Source organism: Littorina saxatilis, linkage group LG1, assembly GCF_037325665.1.
Source record: "Littorina saxatilis isolate snail1 linkage group LG1, US_GU_Lsax_2.0, whole genome shotgun sequence".
NCBI lineage: Eukaryota > Metazoa > Mollusca > Gastropoda > Littorinimorpha > Littorinidae > Littorina > Littorina saxatilis.
In genome coordinates this window covers 13612102-13636020 of record NC_090245.1, presented here as the reverse complement: position 1 = coordinate 13636020, position 23919 = coordinate 13612102, and the positions used below count along the sequence as shown (strand labels likewise).

At 42.7% G+C, this 23919-nt stretch overlaps 1 protein-coding gene and 1 long non-coding RNA gene across 3 annotated transcripts in view; one reads left to right on the top strand and one right to left on the bottom strand.

Annotated features, from left to right (window-relative positions):
* LOC138962023 (beta-1,3-glucan-binding protein-like) overlaps positions 1-13556 on the top strand; it is a 23027-nt gene extending 9471 nt beyond the window's left edge. For both annotated transcript variants that reach the window (XM_070333726.1, XM_070333718.1), the window contains exons 6-10: positions 3157-3234; positions 3598-3712; positions 4146-4220; positions 12782-12908; positions 13275-13556. In XM_070333726.1, coding sequence (XP_070189827.1) covers positions 3157-3234; positions 3598-3712; positions 4146-4220; positions 12782-12908; positions 13275-13475 — 596 coding nt within the window. In that variant the 3' untranslated portion in view covers positions 13476-13556. The remainder of the gene's footprint in view (positions 1-3156; positions 3235-3597; positions 3713-4145; positions 4221-12781; positions 12909-13274) is intronic.
* A 2291-nt stretch (positions 13557-15847) lies between these two features.
* LOC138961008 (uncharacterized) lies at positions 15848-20615 on the bottom strand. The gene is made up of 3 exons (XR_011454139.1): positions 20479-20615; positions 17526-17624; positions 15848-16835 (listed from the first exon to the last, which is right to left on the bottom strand). It is a non-coding gene; the product is annotated as an uncharacterized lncRNA (long non-coding RNA).
* Positions 20616-23919: the final 3304 nt, after the last annotated feature.

The following is a 23919-nucleotide window of genomic DNA, read 5'->3' as shown; positions in this document are numbered from 1 at the left end:
AAATAGAATACGGGATTGTGGGAAAGCTGTTCAATGGCACTCATGCACTATGTTCGATTTTCAATACACGACTCAACATCTTTGGGATAACTCAAAATGAAAAAAAAATGTATAGAGTTAAGAAAACAAGAAAAAGTTGAAAACCGTTTGTAATGAAGCAGATGAATAAAATACAAGAATTACGAGTTCAGAAAAAAATAAAAATAAGATTGCCTTCGAAGCGAATTGAACCCGGGACCACAAAAGTGGGTGGCCGAGTGGTAACGCACTTGCGCTCGGAATCGAGAGGTTGCGTGTTCGACTCTGGGTCAGGCCGCTATTTTCTCCCCCCTTTCCTAACCTAGGTGGTGGGTTCAAGTGCTAGTCTTTCGGATGAGACGAAAAACCGAGGTCCCTTCGTGTACACTATATTGGGTGTGCACGTTAAAGATCCCACGATTGACAAAAGGGTCTTCCTGGCAAAATTGTATAGGCATAGATAAAAATGTCCATCAAAATACCCGTGTGACTTGGAATAAAGGCCGTGAAAGGTAAAGTTTCGCCTAACAGGCTTGAGGTTTGCTGGTCGATGTGAATGCGTTATATATTGTGTGTAAAAAATGTTTGTTTGTCTGTCTGTCTGTAAAAAATTCCATTTCACACGGCAGAAATTAGTATGTAAAGCGTGGAGACCACAGTTAATTGTGGTTCGCGCTATATAAGCTCACCATAATAATAATAATAAAAAGTAAGGACTTAAAAACGGGCGTCGATAAGGCAATGAACAATGTTATCTACTTCTAGTATTTCATCCACGTGTGCACACTGAAGTATGCGTCTAATAAACAAAGGGAAGGAAGCGCTCTAAATGCATACGACATGTGTAATAGAGTAAGTAAGAGTTCTTCGGAACCCGTCTCCTGGCGCCTGATAGAATAACAAGCATTATAATGAACAAACGACTCTCATCCTCTTATTTTGTTTTTGTTTTGTCTGCTTCGTTTGAATATTCGCTTATTCATGATTTGGCCTTGCAGTAACGAACCATGAATCTTCTTAGGGGGTGGCGTGGGGGCGGGTCAAACGTTTGTTTGTAAAAGCGCCGCATCGTGCATGTAAAATACTTTCTTGAATCGGCACACCCTTACTTTTTCTGCTCCTAATCTATTTTTTTCCCCTTCATACGCTTTGATAAGGTAACACCGTTATACACACAACACATTCTGGTATGTAAAGAAGTTGTCGAACAGCCTGTTTGAGAGAGAAAAATTTTGACCAGGCCTGTATTTCCAAAGCAGTCCGCGTACCGTGACAATATTTGCATCAGTTATTTGCACAGCCGAAACATTCTTTGGTATAACACTTGCTTCAAGAAAAGAATTCGAAAATAAAATTTCTTCTTCTTCTTCTTCTTCTTCTTCTTCTTCTTCTTTGTTCATGGGCTTAGACTCCCACGTTCACTCATGTTTTTAGCGCGAGTGGATTTTTACGTGTATGACTGTTTTTACCCCGCCATTCAGGCAGCATACGCCGATTTCGGGGGAGGCATGCTGGGTATTTTCGTGTTTCTATAACCCACCGAACCTTGACATGAATTACAGGATCTTTTCCGTGCGCACGTTGTCTTGTGCTTGCGTGTACACACGAAGGGGGTTAAGTCACTAGCAGGTCTGCACATACAAGGTTGTCGTCACCAAGACTGAGACTGGTCTCAAAAACCGGGAAATCTTTAGATGATGCAGTTGTTTTTTATTTCAAACCCCCGAAGTATTCTCCCTTAGCGGCTACACACAGTTTAAGTCGTTGGATCCAGTCAAGAAATGACCGTTTGAAGTCGTTTTTTGGCACCTGGTTCAGACACTGCAAAACAGCCGATCCGAGGGCTGATCGACTGTCAAATCGACGCCCAGCCAATTGTCTTTTCAGATGAGGAAACAAAAAAAGTCACAGGGTGCAAGATCAGGAGAGTAGGGAGGATGTGGCAAAGTTTCAAAGTTTTCTTCCTCCAGGTACTCTTTCACCACCTTGGATTTGTGAGCAGGTGCGTTATCATGAAGTAATTTGATCCCTTTCAATCCTGTAGTTGGTCTGGCTCTCTTGTAGTAACGAACGATGCCAGCAAGAACTTTTTCCTTGTAGTACACCCCAGTGATGCTTCTGCCTTTTTCGCGTGGTTTTTGAAAAATGACGCCCTTTGTGTTATAAAATATTGTGTATAAAACCTTCTTGCCGGAGCGACTTTTTCGCACGATCCGAGGGGCATTGGCACCTTTTTTTATCCATGCTTTGTTTTGAGCTTTTCTTTTTGGCTCAAAGAAGTACACCCAAATTTTGTCCCCAGTCACGATCTCATCCAAGCGTTTTTGATCACCCGTCGTATATCTTGAGTAGCCGTTGGGCAAACGTAACCCTACACCTCTTGTTCTCTTCAGTGAGGAAATGTGGTACCCATCGCGCGCACACCTTTGTGTATCCAAGTTTGTGTTTTAAAACTCTCAAGACAGACGACGACGAAATGTCCAGTGTTTCGGCGATAAAATGACTGCTCATTCGGGGATCTTCATCAACTAACCGTTGCACATGGGACACCATTTTATTGTCGGTTACAGGTGGTTTCTTCACTTTTCCCCTTGCATCTTCCACAGACGTTTTCCCTGTTGAGAAATGCTTTGCCCACCGAAAAACTGTCGCGCGAGATGGTGCTGTGCCTGGGCTTACAGTTCTCAGCTCTTCAAGTATGTCACCGGCCGTTTTACCAAGTGCCGTTCTTATTTTGATGTTGGATCGAAAATCCTTCTCTGAAAATGTGCTTTTTGCCGCCATTTTTTAGGCCAGTGTCTCTCGCTTACATGACTAAATACACTGTATCTTTACGAAAACACAACGGATCACAAAGAAATTATGCACAATAATACGTCATGTACCAATCTTGATAATGACGTCATTTGTTATAAATGTCGTCATTTGATTCTGTGCAAGAAAGACCAGTCTCAGTCTTGCTGACGACAACCTTGTAAGTTGACCTGGGAGATCGGAAAAATCTCCACTCTTAACCCACCAGGCGGCAGCGACCGGGATTCGAACTCACGACCTCCCGAATTGGAGGCCAACGTCTTACCACCACGCCACTGCGCCCGTCGAAAATAACATTTAAACTCCCCGTGTCGTACTGTGCAGCTATTTGGATGGTACCGACCGAAGATCATTACGGGATATGGCCAAGATCAGGGGAAATCGACATCATGGAGTCAAGAGGTAATTAGCTTGCTGAAGTAATAAAATAAGGGCTGTGGGATTAACGAGAGTGTAACCATCTGGCTGTGTGTCTGTCGGCTCATGTGTAAGCGGGAGGCTATCTGTGTTAGTGTGTGTGTGTGTGTGTGTGTGTGTGTGTGTGTGTGTGTGTGTGTGTATGTGTGTGTGTGTGTGTGTGTGTGTGTCTGTGTGTCTGTGTGTCTGTCTGTGTGTGTGTGTGTGTGCGTGCGTGCGTGCGTGCGTTCGTGCGTGCGTGTGAGTTTGACAGAGCGAGTAATATAGAGATAGAGAGTCCGTCTTTCTGTCTATCTGTCAGTCGGTCTGTGTGTCTGTCTGACATGCTGTGTTTGCGCCTGTGTGCAGGTAATACTCATTACGAGCAGTCGGGGGACGGCAAGCCCGTGGGAGTGACTGTAGAAGCTGTGCATATTCACTATGGCCCGAGCTGGAACAACAAAAAGGCACCCGGTGTCGAATAGTCAGTGTTAAAACAGGAAGGCAGATATATGCACGCACGCACGCTCGCACACACACACACACACACACACACGCACGCACGCACGCTCGCACACACACACACACACACACACACACATATATATATATATATATATATATATATATAAAACAACCACACACACACACACACACTCACACACACCCACACACACACACACACACACACACACACACACACACACACACACGCACGCGAACACACACACATACACACACACTGACACATATACAACAACAAACACACACACACACACACACACACAAACACACACACACACACACACACACACACACACACACGCACGCGTACACACACACACACTGTCACACAACCACAAGAAAATAAAGCCGAACACGATTTCCAAAACGTTTGTTTCCTTCTCTGTCAACAGTCAGCTGAACAATGGACACAAGTTTTCTGATGACTACCATACATATTGGCTAGACTGGACCAAAGATTATCTCAAGTCAGTCGTAGTTTCTCTGTCTTTGTGTCGTTGTCTTTGTCTGTCTGTCTGTTTGTCTGTCTGTTTGCCTGTATGTCGTTCTGTTTGTTTGTCTGTCTGTCTGTCTGTCTGTCTGTCTGTCTGTCTGTTAAATGTTAGGACTGGTTGTAAGAAAAGGTGCAGCTTCAAACCTCTATCCTTGAAAAATAAAGTGTCATCATCATCATCATCATCATCATCATCATCATCTCTCTCTGTGTCTCTGTCTCTCTCTCTCTGTCTCTCTCTGTCTCTCTCTGTCTGTGCAGCTTTCCTCGGGTCTAGACAAGTCTGCCCAGTGTGTCAGCATGATGCAACTGACGTGTGGTGTGCTCGGTTGTCGGCCAGCCTAGCTCTGGCTGTACAATCGTTCTTACTTCCTTCGGAGGGGATTTTTCGTGCTCAGTGTCGTCATGCTCCAGTGATCACCTCCCCAGCTGTGGCATGATTGCTAATCTGTGTGTTATGATCTAAATGGAACGCCAAGCCAGATGTGTAGACTTGTGTAATATCTTGTCATGGAGCTCGCTGGCCCGATCTACGCCGGTCAGTGCTTGCTCTGTGTAAACATGACTCAAGACCTTCCCATTGTGCTAGTGCTCGGTCCGCGGTGCTCGAGTGCATCTCTGTGACGCAATATGATGCGTGTCTGACTAGCAGCCGTCGCGCGAGCGTATCGGCGGCTGTTTTCGAGGTGTCTAAAGTTGTGTTCCAAGTTGATATTTGTGTTTAAAAAAAATGTCAGTTGTCACCAGAACAATGGCTCTTGCCTTTAAACAGAAAAAAACTGACAACAACAAAACACAAATGAAGACTAAAGAATGTATAAAGGACACCATGGACCCTAACCAGAAGACCTTTGCCACTACTACTGATAGAATAAAGCTTTGGAGATTTGTTCTCAGACAGAGATACTTTATTTATGCCCAGAACCAGTTCCACGATGTGTCTGTCACGTGGCATGACTATGACAGAGAAAAGGGAAGACTGATTGATGTCTCTCATGACAAAGACCCCACCATCAGACAGACAACAGTCCAAGTCTTTAGAGAAACACAAACGAACTGGAGTGAACAAGCACAAGTGCAGAAACTCATTACTTTTCACCTGTACAACTCCTCCAAATCCCCGCCCAAAGTCCTAGTGCAGGGACTACAAACCAGTGCGTGGGCTTCTGCGGAGTTTGAAACTGTGCGTGCCCTGGTTCACAGTCTGGACGTACGGCAGGCCGACACTGACACAGCCCTCACCGAATGTGAGAAGCTTCCGCTGTCTCTACCTGATGCCACGGGCAAAAGTGTGCCTGAAACACCAACAACACCGGTACGACAGACAGCTGAGAGGTCTGTCATTTTGACAGGCGGTGAGCAGTACGAGGTCTCCCTCTCCCACTTGCACTCTCCCAGGCTGGTGCCACGCCGTGGAGAGTTGGGCGCTGCACCCTCTGCAGCAGACAACAGTGCGGCCACACCCTCCGAGACGGTCAACACAACGGCGGGAGATGTGTCCGACACAACCTCCGAGACGGTCAACACTTCGGCGGGAGATGTGTCCGACACAACCTCCGAGACGGTCAACACTACGGCGGGAGAGGTGTCCGACACAACCTCCGAGACGGTCAACACCACGACGGGAGATGTGTCCGACACAACCTCCGAGGCGGTCAACACTTCGGCGGGAGATGTGTCCGACACAACCTCCGAGACGGTCAACACCACGACGGGAGATGTGTCCGACACAACCTCCGAGACGGTCAACACAACGACGGGAGAAGTGTCCGACACAACCTCCGAGACGGTCAACACAACGACGGGAGATGTGTCCGACACAACCTCCGAGACGGTCAACACTACGGCGGGAGATGTGTCCGACACAACCTCCGAGACGGCCAACACTACGGCGGGAGATGTGTCCGACACAACCTCCGAGACGGTCAACACAACGACGGGAGATGTGTCCGACACAACCTCCAAGACGGTCAACACAACGACCGGAGATGTGTCCGACACAACCTCCAAGACGGTCAACACAACGGCGGCTTGGATTACGACCGCACAGTTTGATGCGGTCCTGTCCGACATCATGTCCTCTGTTGGGGCCAGCTTCGCTGCCCTACAGGCTGAGAACAGGGCCCTACACTGCAGAATTCTAGCGCTCGAAGGTCAAATTTCCCCTCCTGGCCCCCTCTTGCAGAAATGCCAGAGCCCACTTGTTCCGAACAAAAAACCCTCCCCTACCTCCCCTAACCCCCGGCCCTCGCAACCTGGAATTATGGCCCCAGACCCACATTCCCCTTCTGTCAAGTCCCCGCCCCCCTCTGCCAATCAAGTGGAAGTTATCAACTGTGTGAAGTCCCCTTCGGATCCAGCGCCTGGGTCTGAATACACCTCTCCCGGCTCTCACCCCTCCTCTTCCAAGTGCACCCCCCCTACCCAACATGACATGTCGGCTCGGCACAAGGCGACCGACTTGTCACCCACTCCAAAACATCAGAAGAATGCCGCCACGTCCCCCCAGTCAGCCAAGCGCAAAGACAGTAGTGACACCGCTAAGACCCCCGCCGACCACCTAAATAAACAATCGGTGGACAGCAAGGTGTCCATGCTCCTGATCGGGGACAGTGTCCTTAAACAAATGGACATTAGGAAGATGACGCCCCGCGGGGAAACGATGCACAAAATCTGTGTCCCTGGGATGACCTGTCAGGACTTAATCAATTGGCTGCAGGTTCAAAAACCAAACCCCAAAGTAAATCTTGCAATCATTCATGTAGGAGTGAATTCAGTCCAGAGAGGCTCTGTGTCTGAAGACACGTGGTTTACACTGGTCGGGTTGTTTCGTCGGGCCTTTCCTCGGGCATCACTCCGAGCGTCCAGTATTCTCCCTTCGTGCAAGGGCACCCGCGCGTTTGACAGCAAAATTTTACATTCAAACCATTCTCTCCGTTCAGTGTGTGAGAGGACTGGGGTGTTGTTCATTAACAACTCTCAGACCTTTCACACACAGAATGGTTCGCCGCGACAGGCGCTCTACCGCGACCACAAGCATCCAAGCCTTCGCGGCACAATTAGTCTGGCCTGGAATTTTAGATTTTCAGGTCAACAAAACGAACCCAGGCCGGGGGACAACACACAAACCGCACAGTCATTCGACCCGAAATCTCGCGGACACCCGGTCAAAGCTTCGGCCAATCAGTCAAACACCTCGTCTCGCTCTTATTCGGACATGGCATCACACGGTACGCATTCACACCTACATAATTCAACCAATCAGTGCGATGCTCCCGATGAAAGGCCTGTCAAAACAAACGTGTCCATGACCAGTGGTAGTGAGGCCCCGCCCCCTCCACCCCGCCTCGCGCATAGCGCCCACCCCGCTCTGCAAACTGTTGAGCACGTGACTGTCCCCTCTTCCACTGACAATCCAGCTGCTGCCCTAAAGCTCATAGCGCGACTTCTTTCTCAACTTTTGTAATTTTCCCACTGTGTATTCGGATTGTCAGTAACTTTTGTATCTACGGAATTCGAGTTGATATTCATCATAGCATCGTTGTGTGTCAACCGCATTGTTTCTTGGTTAATTAATGTTTCATTTCCAATCGCTTTGTTCAACAATTTTATTTCCAGCGTTTTGTGTGTTCTTACATTGTTCCCTGGAAGTTGAATTGAGCACTGTTTGCTACTAAATAGTATTCATCTTTTTAACATTTTTGTTTCCTTTCACACAATTTTTGTTGTTTGCTTAATTATTTTGTTTCATTTGTGTTGTTGCTTTGCATACTTTTAACGTGATGACAAAGTTATATGACCACAATCGTTGGCCTGTGACTGAAGGCCTTCGTATAGGACACCTTAATATCAATCATATTGTAAACAAAATGTCTGATGTTTCCCAGGTTGTTCAGAACAGTGAGTCTTATGGCAGGGGGTTTCATATTTTTGGATTCTCAGAATCTAGACTTAACTCCTGCATAGACGATAAAGAAATTTTTATCAACGGTTTTCAAACTATACGAAGGGACCCAAAAAATCCTAAAGAAACGGGCCTTTTAGTTTATATAAATGAACATATAACATTCAAGCGCTTACCTCAGTTTGAAAATTTTGGTGTGGAGTGCATATGGACAGAGGTGAAGTTAAAGCATGCATCTCCTATTTTGATTGGATTTCTCTATCGGAATCCAGCTGAACCAGCGAACTGGGTTGACAAGTTTGTAACCATGATGGATTTAGTTTGGTTAGAATCAAAAGAGATTCTTCTCATGGGGGACTTTAACATTGACATGACGAAATCTAATAAATCTTGGAAAGATATTACTACTGTATTTAATATGTCCCAACTGATCAATACGCCAACGCGAGTCACGCCCTCATCCAGTACCATCATTGATCACTTATACTCTACCGACTCAAAACATGTAATAGAAACCTGTGTACCTGTCATAGGCATAAGCGACCATTTCCCTATTTGCTGTACATGGTCAAAAAAAGGTGTGAAAATTCCTAAGCTTGGTCATACTGTCCTCACGTACAGGTCATTTGCTAAGTTTAATGAAGTACTTTTTCTTGAAGACATGCGTTCTGCACCGTTTAGTGAGATATATAACAAGACCAATCCTGATGACGCTTTAAAAACATGGTATTCTACATTTCGCGAAGTTTTAGATAAACATGCACCTAAAAGGTCAAGAAGAATTAAGTATTCATATCGGCCAGGGTGGATCACTCCTGAAATTATAGAAGCCCAACATTACCGAGATTATCTATGCCGGATCGACCGCCAATCTGAAGAGTACAAAACACAGAAAGCAAAATGTCAGTATATGACTCGACAGTCAAAAAAGCAGTTCTTCGAAGACATTCTTAAGAAAGGCAAGAGTTCCAAGGAAACATGGAAAGCCATTAATCTTTTAACTAATAAATGTGTAAAGACCACATCATGGAACGAAAACGATATTTCGCCAGATGAAATTAATAATCACTTCTGTTCAGTTGCAAGTAAAGTAATAAAAACTGACAAATCCGATGAAAACAATTTACACATTTTGCGCAAGTACTGTGACACCAAAATTAAATACGAGGCACAAGTTATACCTTTTTTGTCAGTCTCCAAAGTATATAATTCTCTAACTCACTTGAAAGAAAGTAGCACAAAGGGAACTGATGAAATAGACAGCAAAATTCTTAGATTATCAGCCCCACATATAGCGGAATCTCTAACGTATATTTACAATCTCTGTATTGAAAAAAGTGTTTATCCCAAAGCTTTCAAGGAAGCTAAAGTGATCCCCCTCTTTAAGGCAGGTGATAAAACAGATCCCTCAAACTTTAGACCGATTTCCGTTTTACCAGTATTGTCAAAACTACTGGAAAAACATGTCAATGACCATATTATGATATACTTTACATCAAACAATTTGTTTCATGAAACTCAGTCTGGTTTTAGACCTAAACACTCGTGCCATACGGCACTGACAGAACTGGTGGACTCTTGGTTATCAAAAATCAACTCTAATAAGTTATGTGGAGCACTGTTTATGGACTTTGCAAAGGCATTTGATGTTATTGATCACGCCCTCCTTTTGCGGAAACTTTCCGTTTATAGACTACCACAGCCCACACAGACTTTTATAGCCTCTTTTTTGTCGGGAAGAACACAAAAAGTTACCTTTAACAGTTCGAGCTCTGAAGCAATGCCAATTTTATATGGGGTCCCACAAGGCTCGGTCCTCGGACCTTTATTATTTTCTGTCTACATCAATGACTTACCATTACACATATCCTCTGGACAGTGTGATATGCTAGCTGATGATACTACTATTCATACCTCAGGTGATGATATTACTTCGGTAGTCGACACGCTTCAGAAGTGTGTCGATGATGCTGTAGAATGGACGCATTTAAACCACATGTCTCTCAATCCAGAAAAAACAAAGTATATGCTAATTACTACGCGTCAAAAACGACAAGTCATGTCGGAACCAAAGAAGTGCATTTCTGTTGATAGTCAGCTGATAAACGAGGTTAGTGAACACAAAATTTTGGGTGTAACTATTGACAACAATCTAACATGGGGCCCTCATGTAAGTAACTTATGTAAATCTACAGCAAAAAAAGTTCATCAGTCTGCAAAGATTAAACATTTTCTAAATTTTGATGCGCGCAGAACATTTTTTCAAGCGCATGTGCAGTCTGGAATAGACTATGCATCAACCCTTTGGGATTCTGCAAGTGATGCAGCTTTAAGACCCCTAAAATCTTTGCACAGACGCGGAGTAAAAGTTGTTCTGCTGAAAAACAGCACCCTCTCTAATCATGACTACAAAAAAGCTGAAATTCTTCCACTTTCATCCAGACTAGCGTTTAACAAGGCAAGGTTTATGCATAAAATAGTTCTTGGACGTGTACCAGACTATTTAACTAAAAGAATATTATTAACTGAGACTTCATCAAGCCGCACGAAGAAACTAAATGTTCCCCTCCCTAGAATTGACTTGTATAAAACTAGTCTGGCATATTCAGGTCCATTTCTGTGGAATGGTTTACCAGTCTCTCTCAGACAGCCACTTTCTGTTGCCAGTTTTAGAAGACATACTTTTTTGTATATGCTTTCATCGTCGTGTGGCACTTAATGCCTCGATCAGGTACTGCTGTTTGATAAGTACATGAAGATCTACTTGTATAATCATTTCATTTCAGTTAAGTTTTTTTTTTTTTTAATGATTATGTGTACAATGTGTACATGTGTGCGTGCGTGTGCGTGTGTGTGTGTGTGTGTGTATGTGTGAGTGCGTGCGTGTGCGTGTGTGTGTGTGTGTGTGTGTGTATGTGTGTGTGCGTGTGTCTGTGTGCGTGTGTGTCTGTATGTGCATGTATGTCTGTGTGTGTCTGTGTGCATGTGACCGTGTGTGTCAAAGTGTGTGTTTTAATGTATACCATTACCAATGACCATGTATGCTATGAACATTTTTTTTTTCCTCTTTGTCTGATTTAATAACCATGTTTTTATGTTTTTGCTTTGCTTCTTCTTCTGCTTTAATATTATGCACTGGTTAGTTAATTCCCTCTTGGGCGAGGGCTGGATGAAAAAAGATCTTTGCTGTATCTACTCCATTACCCTCGAAAAATAAAGTTGGTTCGTTCGTTCGTTCGTTCGTTCGTTCGTTCTCTCTGTCTCTCTCTCTCTCTCTCGCTCTCTCGCTCTCTCTCTCTCTATTATACACACACACACACACACACACACACACGCACACACACACACACACACACACACACACACACACACACACACACACACACACACACACACACACACACCACTCTACTCTTGACAGATCAACGTACCTAAATTCCCCTCAGTGGATTTGAACTGTGTCTGCGAACGTAGATTTCTTCAGAAAAGGATCCAAAGCTTAAAGGCACACTCAGCTTCACGTAAACCATCAGTTTCTGGTCACATACACTGTCAGGCTTTTTCACACAGTACAAACACCCTTCCGCTTGGGAACATCCTAGGTGCCCTCTGTGAAGAGCGAGTATTTGCGAGTATTTTTCAAAGAATTTATTTCGTGCAGCCAGAATGGATTTACAATGAGACAAATCGGACGCCTCGTTTTGGTGCTAGAACTAACTTTTAAAATCTAATTAATAAATGGCAGCTTGTTACCCATATATTTTTAAATCCTAACAGAAATCTTGTTTCATTAAGACAATATAAGTACAATTCAAAGTTTTGAAAGTTTGAAAAAAGGGAGCCCGGAAGGTCGTGTTTCCCAAGAAGACGAAGTTTCTGCATAGCAGTTTGCTTCTTTGAAGCCAATCGCCGCCGATAAGTTTGCGTGACTCACAGTCGTTGGTTGCATTTTAGATTCAGAGGTACACAATAACGTGCTATTGCAGATGCAGCGAGTCGTATTGAAATCACAAACTGACGACTAAATTGTGAAAAAAAAGGAAAGTGGATCACACGGGTTCATGATGGCTCAGGGGTTAGATTAACCGCGAAAACAGGTGTGTGGTTTACGCGAGCTTAATAGCCATTTAAACGAACTGTGTCATGTAACGTTATTAAATGCTATTGCATGTGTTTTCCATAAGGTTATAACTGCTTTTTTCGTGGAAAGATTTAAATCGTTCTGTAAACCATTTGAGGTAGACTGCGGCTTTAAACAAAACATCTCGTTTGATTCAAGCAAGGGCCTTCTCTGGAAAGTACTTCTATTTGAATGAAAAACAACGATCCATTGACATAAATGCACACAGATAATATGGTATCGTAATATGTAGCCTGTCAGATTTGTTTTTAGTTCCTTTATCAGATGGCCTTTTGCCATCTTAGAGGAAGTAACATCCACAGATAGTGATCACCAGCTGTCCTTATTATTCTGTCTTTGGTGTATCCTGTTCGTCCATTTTAAAGACCGTTAGGTCAAAGTTCTGGTAAAGTTTGTGTGTGTGTTTTTTTCTCTGTATAATCACACGTTCCATACACTCACCTTTTTCTGTTTTATTATTTTTATTTTTGATATTGACCTTGTTGCACAGACTTGGCATTGACACCCACACCATAAAGGCCTTCATAACGCCGCCTCAAGGTCACTGGCATGAAGGTCATTTTCAAGGTGACAACATCTGGGCCAGTGGGGGCAAGGACGCGCCATTTGACCGCCCGGTGAGTGAGTTGTCATGGTAACTAGGATGATATGTGAAATATTCACCCGTTGTTCTTTCTCAGGCACAAACGTTCTGAACTAGCCTAGCCGAGTTCGACATCTTGTAGTTCTAGGGAAAGCGTATTTTCTTCTTGCTGTTTCAAAAGTTCTGAGGACACTTTGGCAGAATATGTCTGTTATATTAAACGCTCTTTGGAGTCGGTACGACCACTCTATCCAATATAATGATGTTCTTGTGCAACGCTTCCTTGTATAGATATAACCAAAGTCAACAAACACTTGTTTAAACCGATGTTGTTCTTGTAGTGTTTATACTCCTATGTCTTATGAACTGAACCGCTGATTTGTTTCCACCATTTTTGCAGTTCAAACTGATCCTGAACGTGGCAGTTGGCGGTAGGTTTTTCAATGAGGGGCTCAAAAACTACCCGTACCCCCAACCCTGGCACGACGCTTACGCCAACAAGAGCATGGAGTTTTGGGCAAACAGACATCTATGGCAACCCACGTGGCATGGGGAAGACGTCGCCATGAAAGTCAAGTCCGTTAAAATGGTTCAGTATTGAGATTACTTTCGAGACTGAAATTGATTGAGTGTTCCAGTTTGAAGTTTTCTCCTTTAAAATTAAAGTACTGTGACATATTCAGTATCTGTGTCAAATTTTGACTTTAAGATTTGCAATGTGTTTGCAGGTGTGTGTGAGTGTGTGCGGATGTCCATGTCCATACCTTAAAACACGCACATACACACACACACACACATATACACAAGCACACACACACACTCTCAAACACGCACGCACACAGACATACACAGACATACACACACACACACACACACACACACACACACACACACACACACACACAAACAAATTCACTTACACACGCACGCATGCACTTGATGATGTAACAATTAAGCAAATGAAATACGCCAAGCACGTTAAACATCAGACAGACACAAGAAACTAATGTGAGTAAGACTAGTAGTTTTAGGATGGTACGAGGGAAAAGGTGAAAGCGAGCAAGGATACGATCAAAAGATACAATAAGGCCATAATGACCACCAAGCGTGTATAGTTTTATGAAATGTATTGAACAAAGGTATACATGTGAATAACACCGACAACAAAATAAATTCCCAAAAACATATACGCCTCCATTTCTGTGAAACAGTTGCCACGAAAAAAATGCACACAACTTCCAGATGGTTTCAGTTACCATTTATTTGAATAGTACGCACACAAAAATAATAAGATTTGTACAGCAATCAAGTTCAGAGTTTTGTCTTGCAGTTTTAAACGTTAAAATACAAGCGCCTACAACGTCGCATACTTTGCAGTAGGTTAAATGCATGCAAATGCTCCAAAACAAAAAAGAGTACAACAAAAATATATTTAAAAAATACAATTAGCTTGCTTTGTTACACACCACCATGGGAACCTGCAGTCATTCAAACGACACTGCTGTAGTTGTTTCCCTAAACAACACTTTCAGTATAATTCTGTACTATATTATGCTAAAAAAAAAAAGTGTACACTGTAAAACTTTTTTTTTAAATGAACAAAACACACATTTTAAAAATACAAATAGCAAAATAGTCAGAAGCAAAGCAAAGACAAACGAACGAAGCAATATCACAAACAGGAAAAGGAAAAAGGAAGAAAGAAAGTTAAGAAACTATCGCTGCATATTTATGATTTAGCCACTGCATATCGTTGTTTGCTGTTTGAAAGAAGAAAAAAAGCTTGAGTTTTTCAAAAGCTGACATTTCCCCGCCAACAGAGACAGCATCACACGCTTCACACTTCAGTACAGCTTAAGGGCAAAATATACCTGCGCAGTTTCAGCGGCACAGACGACGCACTGCATATTATTGATGCTGCGATAGGGATTATGACGAGTACTTGGCCTGTTTTCCTTTCACGCAACGTGTAGCGGACTGGGATAATCTGCAGTGCGTCGGCTGTCCTGCTGAAGTTACATAGGTGAGCGCCAGGCCTTACGAGAACGACACGTCTGTCATGTTTTCGGCGAAAGGAAAATATATTGATTTCCACGAGCCAACTAAAATCCGTAAACTCTATCACTGGTTACTTTAATACCTTCTTTTGTAGCCATAACTTACATAAGATGCGAAAGAAAACGTGCTCTTCTATTCAACATAGGATCACCCCTTCCGGTGTTAACGATTATGCTCACCATCTTCGCCTTGGCAAGGCTTTTACATGTGATAAGACCGCCCATGCACTTGCATGGACAAATAACAACAAGTTTACAAAAAAGATAACTTTTTAACAAAGTGGGATTTTTGTGTGTGATGAATATTTGTGTGTGTCAATCTGCAAGTGGAGGGATGACCTCCCTCATGCAAAATCCTTGGGCAGATCTGAGGGCGTAAGCCGAAACGTTTTCACGGATAACACTGTGCTTTCAAAGTGTCTGTGTCGACAACAGTGAAAACAAACAACATAATATGCAGGCAAAACTTTCAATATGAAGAGTAACTATTAAGAAAGAGCAAAACCTCCTGAGTTGAGTGAACCCCAAGCTTTTAAAAGTATTAGAACTCAAGACAATACAGTTAATAAAACACATTTTTTAAAAGAACAACTCTATTGTAAACGCCCACATTTCTATTTACATGTTTATCATAGTTATTCATTTTGCAGTTATTTGTAACTTAAGTGAAAAAATATGTGTGCTTGCGAACAATTTACATGAATGTTTGGAAACTATTGCATTATTTTGTTCCAGCTACCAACCTTTGAAATTGCCTTCTTTGGTCGTGTGTGTGTGTGTGTGTGTGTGTGTGTGTGTGTGTGTGTGTGTGTGTGTGTGTGTGTGTGTGTGTGTGTGTGTGCGTGCGTTCGTGCGTGCGTTCGTGCGTGCGTTCGTGCGTGTGTGCGTGCGTGCTTGCGTGTGTGCGTTAGTGTGTGTGTGTGTGTGTGCGTGCGTGTGTGTGTGTGTGCGTTGGTTAGTGTGTGTGTGTGCGTGCGTGGGTGCGTGCGTTAGTGTGTGTGTGTGTGTGTGCGCGTGCGTCTGAGCAAAAGTCTGTGCTTTCCTAGGCGTCTGTTTGTCTGGCCGGGCGCGTGTCTGTGTCTGTGAGATTGTGCCCGTACTTTATGATTAAAGCTATGTTTCCACATGAACACAACAACGCATCCAATCCGAAACGGTCATGACGTCCATTTTTCCAAGCGAAAAACTGTGTACGTGTTATCCCATGCTCACAACTTTTGCAATCAAAAATATCAGTCGTCGCCTCTTTTTCTGTAAACACAATAACCCCGTAGAAACGATCTTATTCACACCATCTTTTTTTTGTTTTGTTTTGTGTCTGTTAATACAAAACCTATCAACCAGCACCAGCAACAAAATGTAATAGACTTAAAAAGTGTGTTGGTTTGGTATTCACTTCGGACTCGAAACGTTCCAGTTTTGGATAGAACTATGGAAAAAACGTACTGATGTTGCGGCCCTTTAAGTTACCAGGGAAAAGGCTTGAGGAGAGGGAATTATTTGTCGCAACGAATAGTTTTTCGTTTTCATAAACAGAAACTTCAGATTCGGATTGGATTCGCTTCGGATTCATGCACGGAAAGGAAACACGGCTTAAAATAAAGCAGTCCTTTGGTCTCAGCTCGCTTTCGATACCATGGCAACAACCAGCAGAGCCACTGCACATGTCATCCACGCCGAACAGGAACTGACGTAATTGGCTAGATTGTTGTCATCGTCCTTGACGAAACACTTGAAGGACTTGCTACTACACTCACAGAGTGCGAGTTCCGTTTTCGTGCCCCGCGCGTGTACCTCGATATCATCATCCTTGCAACAGTATCGTTCCCCTGCTATTTCGCATGAGGCGTTAACGGTGTCAACCTTGCCGTCGCAGGCTGACCCCTTCAAGCAATCCACCGCACCTAAGACAATGGAAAAATGAAACGATATCAACAATGAAGTGTTGATCCCTTCCTTTACATCCCAAAACAAACAAAATGATACCTAAGACTTTAAAATTGGCAATCTAGTGGCTGCTCCGCCTGGCGTCTGGCATTATGGGGTTAGTGCTAGGACTGGTTGGTCCGGTGTCAGAATAATGTGACTGGGTGAGACATGAAGCCTGTGCTGCGACTCCTGTCTTGTGTGTGGCGCACGTTAAATGTCAAAGCAGCACCGCCCTGATATGGCCCTTCGTGGTCGGCTGGGCGTTAAGCAAACAAACAAACCAAAAAAACCCACAATGATGGAGGGGGGGGGGGGGGGTTGTCGGATTCACTGTGTTGCTATGAATAATAATAATGATAATAATGTGAATTTTTATATGGCCTAAATCCTTATACAGTTCAAAGCGCCTCACAAACACATACATAAATACATTATTTTGTACACAATTCAAAATCAAATAGTTATTAACATCGAAGAAACTAATACAATCTGAGAGAGCGGGCAGAGCTATTGTGGCGGACATGGTCGTGTTCGCAAAAGGGATGGTACCTTTTATTTTTACTCTGATATTACACAATTCCGAAAGGTGGAGAACATATGAAATGGTCTGAGTGCATACATTGTGTACATGGTGATGGGGGCAAGACAGGGTCTACGGAACGTACCGGTTGATGGCATCAGTAGAACAAAGAGGCAGCATACTGAAATGGCTGTTTGTAGTTGATTCATTTTGTTGCGTTTTTTTCTTGAATAGGTAGCAGCGTCTGAAACACACACACACACACACACACACACACACACACACACACACACACACACACACACACACACACAATCACACACACACACATAATCACACACACACACAAATACACAAAGACACACAGAAAATTAGATTTGAAAATCTTAAATGAACGCAGACACAAATCTGTGTGTGTGTGTGTGTGTGTGTGTGTGTGTGTGTGTGTGTATGTTGGTGTGCGTGCGTGCGTGCGTTTGTGCGTGCGTGCGTTTGTGCGTGCGTGTGTATGCGCGCGCGTGTGTGTGAGTGTGTGTGTGTGAGTGTCTGTGTGTGTGTGTGTGTGTGTGTGTGTGTGTGTGTGTGTGTGTGTGTGTGTGTGTGTGTCTATCTGTTTATCTGTATGTCTTCTGTCTGTCTGTGTCTGTGTGTTTCTTTATCTATGTGTTTGTGCGCCTTGGCATGCTCTGAACGCATCCTGAACTCAGGTCAAAAATGAGTTACTTCCCTTCGGGTCTCATTCTATCCCTTTGTTTTCCTTCTCTGGAGAGGAAATCGATGTTTTACATATTTAGATCTTTTCGTAATGTGTTATGGATATAAGCAGATTCGCGATCGTCGATAATGATTTTTCATGGTGTGTAATTTTTAAATTACAAAGGAATTGATATACAAGACAGTTTCAAGCGAGCTATCTTTCGCGGATGTATATACTGTGCAAACAACTCTAAAGTGTCACGTGATAATCAACTTTGGCTTCGGCGCGCGCCGAGCAGACGATTTTTTCTGTAACCAGTTGAGAGTGATGCAACCATATAATTATCACGGTCTACTTCCGACAGCAGTCTCAAAATTTCGACTTGTTTTGATCTTAGAACGATGTCTTTATCATAACTGTGAAGAACAGAACGGAGATAACTGTCGAAGTCGGCCAATCTGCAATCATTTTCGTCTCGCGAACACTGATCTCAAATTTAGTGCTCGCGAAAAACATATGGGAGATAACTCTGTATTCTTGTTTTGATAGATTCGCGCAATAATTCAGCATGTTGTCAGAGAGAAACTGGCGATAGCCGTGGACCGATGATTATCAGAATGGCTCTGAACGCTGTTTGTCCATCTGCACATCAAGATGTCTGTCTGTCTGTCCAACCGTTCGCCAAGCTGCTCTCTATTGGTATTAAACGTCATACAGGTATTAAGCGTACGTGATATTTTGCCAAGATACATAGGAATGTCTTTGCATAGATACTGAAAAAATAGATATTCATGCCTTTCGAGTTTGTGATGGTAAAATGTCTCGCGATGAACAGGTGTTTCCCAGCCGCTAACTGCATCTTAAGAAGCAAGCAATCCGACTGATCGATCAATGAAGTTTTCTAAGAGAATAACCACTCCCAGGTCTGCTGTGTTTAACCTGTACTTTAAGAAACGCACACACACACACACACACACACACGCACCCGCACACACACACACAAGCACCCGCACCCGCACACACACACACACACACACACACACACACACACACACACACACACACACACACACAAACACATACTGATACACAAAACGCTGATAAAGACAAGATCCTCATTTATTCGAGGCGAGTAAAGGCGTGATGCGTGTAACAGCCTGTAACACTCATTACAGCTGAAGGTTTTTGTTACGAATAAGACAATAATTATCAAATGTGACAGTGCACACAAAAACCCAACGCATCAGTTTTAAGAGTACTGTTCTTTGGTTTTTTTTATTTATATTTTTGTTTTTTTCGAGGTCTAGATTAAAAGATGCCAAACAGCATGCAAGAAACACATTTTTCTATTCTTACCTACTAATTTTGGTTTACAGAATGTGCAGGGTCTGAGTCCCCAGGTTTGTCGAAATTTAGCTCAAAAGATACCGAACTTACATAAATGTACATTAGGGATACTGAATTTCAATAAAATAACTTGTTCGTTTTGTTCTCTAACTTATTTAAAGTTATTTTATTTAAACAAATTACATTTCACAACTTAATTTGACTTGTACACAGATCAGACCCTTTAGGGTCCAACATACTCAAAAATGCCTACATCAGTCATGTTTTACCCATACTGCCGACGGTTTTCAGCGCGAAAGTTAAAAGTGCGTTATGCAACTTAAATCTGGTTTTCTCGCAAGCTTTCGCAAACAAAAAATATCAATTCGTCAGCAAAGAGGACTTTCGCTGACTCTTGCAATAGTTGTCGTCCAAATCGCTTCAAACCAACATATTTGGCATGATCTTTCAAGGCAATACAAGAACTTTCGTGGTCCGTGCTTACGTTTGGTGACTGTATTGCTTTGATTTTAACCAGCGATAAATAAAAAGGAGAGTTACGTTACTTAAACAATACAAACAAATCACTGACTAACGCTTTTTGCTTTAAAATGTGTATAACCGATGGCGCACAAAACGATCCCGCGTGTTCATACGTTAATTATGAATGCCAGTAGGATAATTATACACTTTATTTGATACATTTCGAAGTGTTCACTATCCCTTAGTTCATTATAAATTAGAGTACTGAAAGCAAAGAAATAATTTAATGTTCATTGTTAATGCTTTCCAGTCTCAATTTGTCAAAATGTGTGGTTTCGGGGTGAACGGAAATACATAAGCCTATTAAACCCAAAAAAACATGAATACCTTTAATAAAGTTGTGAACTCTGCAAGCGAGCACTTCTTTCTCTATTTTCTTCTTCTTTCTTTTAAGTCTATTGAAAGATATATGCTGAACGTAATGCATTAGTGGATGTACGATTGTTATTTTAACTTTTGTACAGACACGTCTGAATTATATCATTGCTGAAAATAAAATTGTAAATTAAAGACTGTATATAATTTAACTCACCTTAAAACAAACAAAGCCTTCTCTAAGTCGTCTTCCCAGGTCGGGCGCGGGTTTTGTCCTACACATATACAGCAATCGTGTCATTTGATTCCCTGCCTCAAACAACGCCCTCGACAGACTCAGATACTGAAGGATACGTGGGATGCAAAGACTGACGCAAACCTAGTTTACATAAATGTATGTTTATTTATTCATTTGTTACCCGGCTTGGTCGATGCTAAGTGCAAAATGCGTACGCGTTACGACTGATCATTTGGTGATCAGTCATTAAATGTTAGAAGCCAGGCGCTCACAGAGTATTGGCTGTGTAATCTTAAGTATGCCAACGAACACAAATAAGATAAGAGCGGGAAATCAATGATGAATTGTACCATCGTGACTCGATCAAGTCAGAGTTTTAGAATGAAACAGATTGTGTGATTGGTCGGATGGCCACACTCATGAAAAACTACAGGTCATCAATTATCGTTGAACACCACCGATCAAACACCTGGTGGCGAAAACCAATTAATACACGCTTAGTTAGTTTCTGCCAGCCGCATGGCAGTGTCAAAGTCATGCGACTGATACCACGCCGTATATTCGGCTATACCGAGAGCGCGCTGACGTCAGGTGTAAACAAAGTGTTGTCGCCAACTTCACGGCAAGTGTCCCCTATTCAAAACAAAATGTGACACTTTGAAACCACGTACAGCTTAAATATATGGTTGTGGGAATGAGTAAGGTTTGTATCTGGTACGTGTGTGGTTTTCAACGAGAAATATACACGAAAACGAACATACGAACCGATTTGCTGCAGATCTGTCCTCATTCAAGCATATTCGCCCACTTTCATCCCATCCTACATGCCTCTTTGTCGATAAATGGACTGACAATCCGACCTATCATGTCCATTGATGTGTCCCGCGTTGATATGTGAAATACCAGCATTCAAATCGGTCTGTATTGTGCATAAAGTTATGTGACAGGGGAGGCTACCGCTCCTTTCACAGCAGACTCTGCACCCGAGTTGTTGGCCTTTACGTCAACACCCGTGGTTTGTGGAAATCTCTTTGTGATGGGGTCTGGTAGTTTCCGATTGTCTGTATGTTCATGGAAACCTTCGGGTTTGCATAACAGTTTTTATAGGGCTAAGAAATTAGCCCTAATATTTTCAAACCTGTTTGATTGCACTTCGCTTCCCGATGTGATCGTAGTGTTTCGGCACACGGTTACAGTTAAAAAGAAATGAAGCCGTCAAAACGGTGTGGTAGTGCACCGCCGCAACGTCTGTATCGGAATAAAATTGCCTCCGCGCGTTGGAAACCACACAGCATCAACACACCCAAGCCAACAGTCGCTTGGCGGTACGGCAGCACAAGCTCGATATATAGCCTTGAATATACGGGGTGATACTGACTGCTGCGTCGCAAGAAATAACGCTCAACGTTGGGCATGACAGAAACATGAACACGGCCGGAGTGCGACGAAATTATAACTAAGTCTTGTTCTTCCAAACCCATAACAACAATATGACACTTCCAGCCACTGTTGGGGTTTTGTGCTAGATTCTTTTTCTTTTGGAGTATCGACGTTGAAGTTCCAGAGCAAACGATCCAAATTTCTTTGCGATTTTGTATTCAACGGCGTTTTTTTACCGTTACCTGACAAGACACAGCTTAAGAAATGGTTATGAAATGCAAAAGTCCATCATTTATGGTACCGTCATATACTTTATGATATATATTTAATGTAGCTGTATTGTGCTCTAAGATTGTATACGGCTTTTTTTACAAATGTAACGAATTTAAGTGGCTATCACATATGTCAAAGCCGTTTCATAATATAGCCATAAATGTTGTCTGCAGAAGATGCAACGAGCGCTATTTCTTAAAATCTGATCTGAATATAGCCGATGAAAAAAAAAAACTTTCTAACAATTCGTAGGTATCTTCTTCTTCTATTTCGTTCATGGGCTGAGACTCCCACGTTCACTCATATTTTTGCATAAGTTGGGTTTTACGTGTGTGACCGTTTTTACCCCGCCATTTTGGCAGCATACGCCGATTTCGGGGGAAGCATGCTGGGTATTTTCGTGTTTCTATAACGCACCAAACTCTGACATGGATTACAGGATCTTTTCCGTGCGCACTTGGTCTTGTGCTTGCGTGTACGCACGAATTGGGGTTAAAGCACTAGCAGGTCCGCACATAAGTTGACCTGGGAGATCGGAAAAATCTCCACTCTTAACCCACCAGGCAGCCGCGGCCGGGATTCGAACTCACGACCTTCTGATTAGGAGGCCAATGTCTGACCACTACGCCACTGCGCCCGTCGATTCGCAATCGAGACGAGGGTCGTGGTGTGTGTGTGTGTGTGTGTGTGTGTGTGTGTGTGTGTGTGTGTGTGTGTGTGTGTGTGTGTGTGTGTGTGTGTGCGTGTGTGTGTGTGTGTGTAGAACGATTGAGAGTAAACTACTGGACCGATCTTTATGAAATTTGACATGAGAGTTCCTGGGTATGATATCCCCGGACGTTTTTTTCTTTTTTTCGATAAATGTCTTGGATGACGTCATATCCGGCTTGTTGTAAAAGTTGAGGCGGCACTGTCACACCCTCATTTTTCAATCAAATTGATTGAAATTTTGGCCAAGCAACCTTCGACGAAGGCCGGACTTCGGTATTGCATTTCAGCTTGGTGGCTTAAAAATTAATTAATGACTTTGGTCATTAAAAATCTGAAAATTGTAATTAAAATTATTTTTTTATAAAACGATCCAAATTTACGTTTATTTTATTTCAAAACATAAACGAGTACTTACCAAGTCGAAGTTTGTGTAGAATTCCATGATGCAGTTTACAGGAACGGAGGGATATGTGAGAGTGCGCATGCGCTAGGCTAGCCATATTTTACAGCATAGATCATCAAAGCGTAAACCACATACTCTTTGATGATCTACAAAGTTTTACAACAACAAAAGTTAAGTTGTAAACAGAGGGTGGGTTTTATTGAGGGAGGGCACATATCCCTCCGTTCCTGTAAACTGCATCATGGAATTCTACACAAACTTCGACTTGGTAAGTACTCGTTTATGTTTTGAATTCCATTTCATGCAGTTTACCGAAACTACGGTTTATGTGAGACTTCAAAGTTGTTGTTGTCAAACTTCCATTTCAACATTCATTGATTCACTCACATTTTAGAAGATAAATGTTTCTTGTTCTGATCACTTTATTAATTCTAAAAGTAGCAGAGGTATGAGTATTATATTCAGAATACTCGAAACAATCTACTGCACATTTCAAAATCAATGACACTTTCGTATCAAAAAACAAAACCATTAATGCTTTCTGCATCAAGAAAGTTTTCTTTTACAACCGTACACATTATTTCACCCTTTTTCTGTGACATTTGTGCATCAATAATAAATTCATCAATGCTTTTTTGCATCAATAAAGTTTT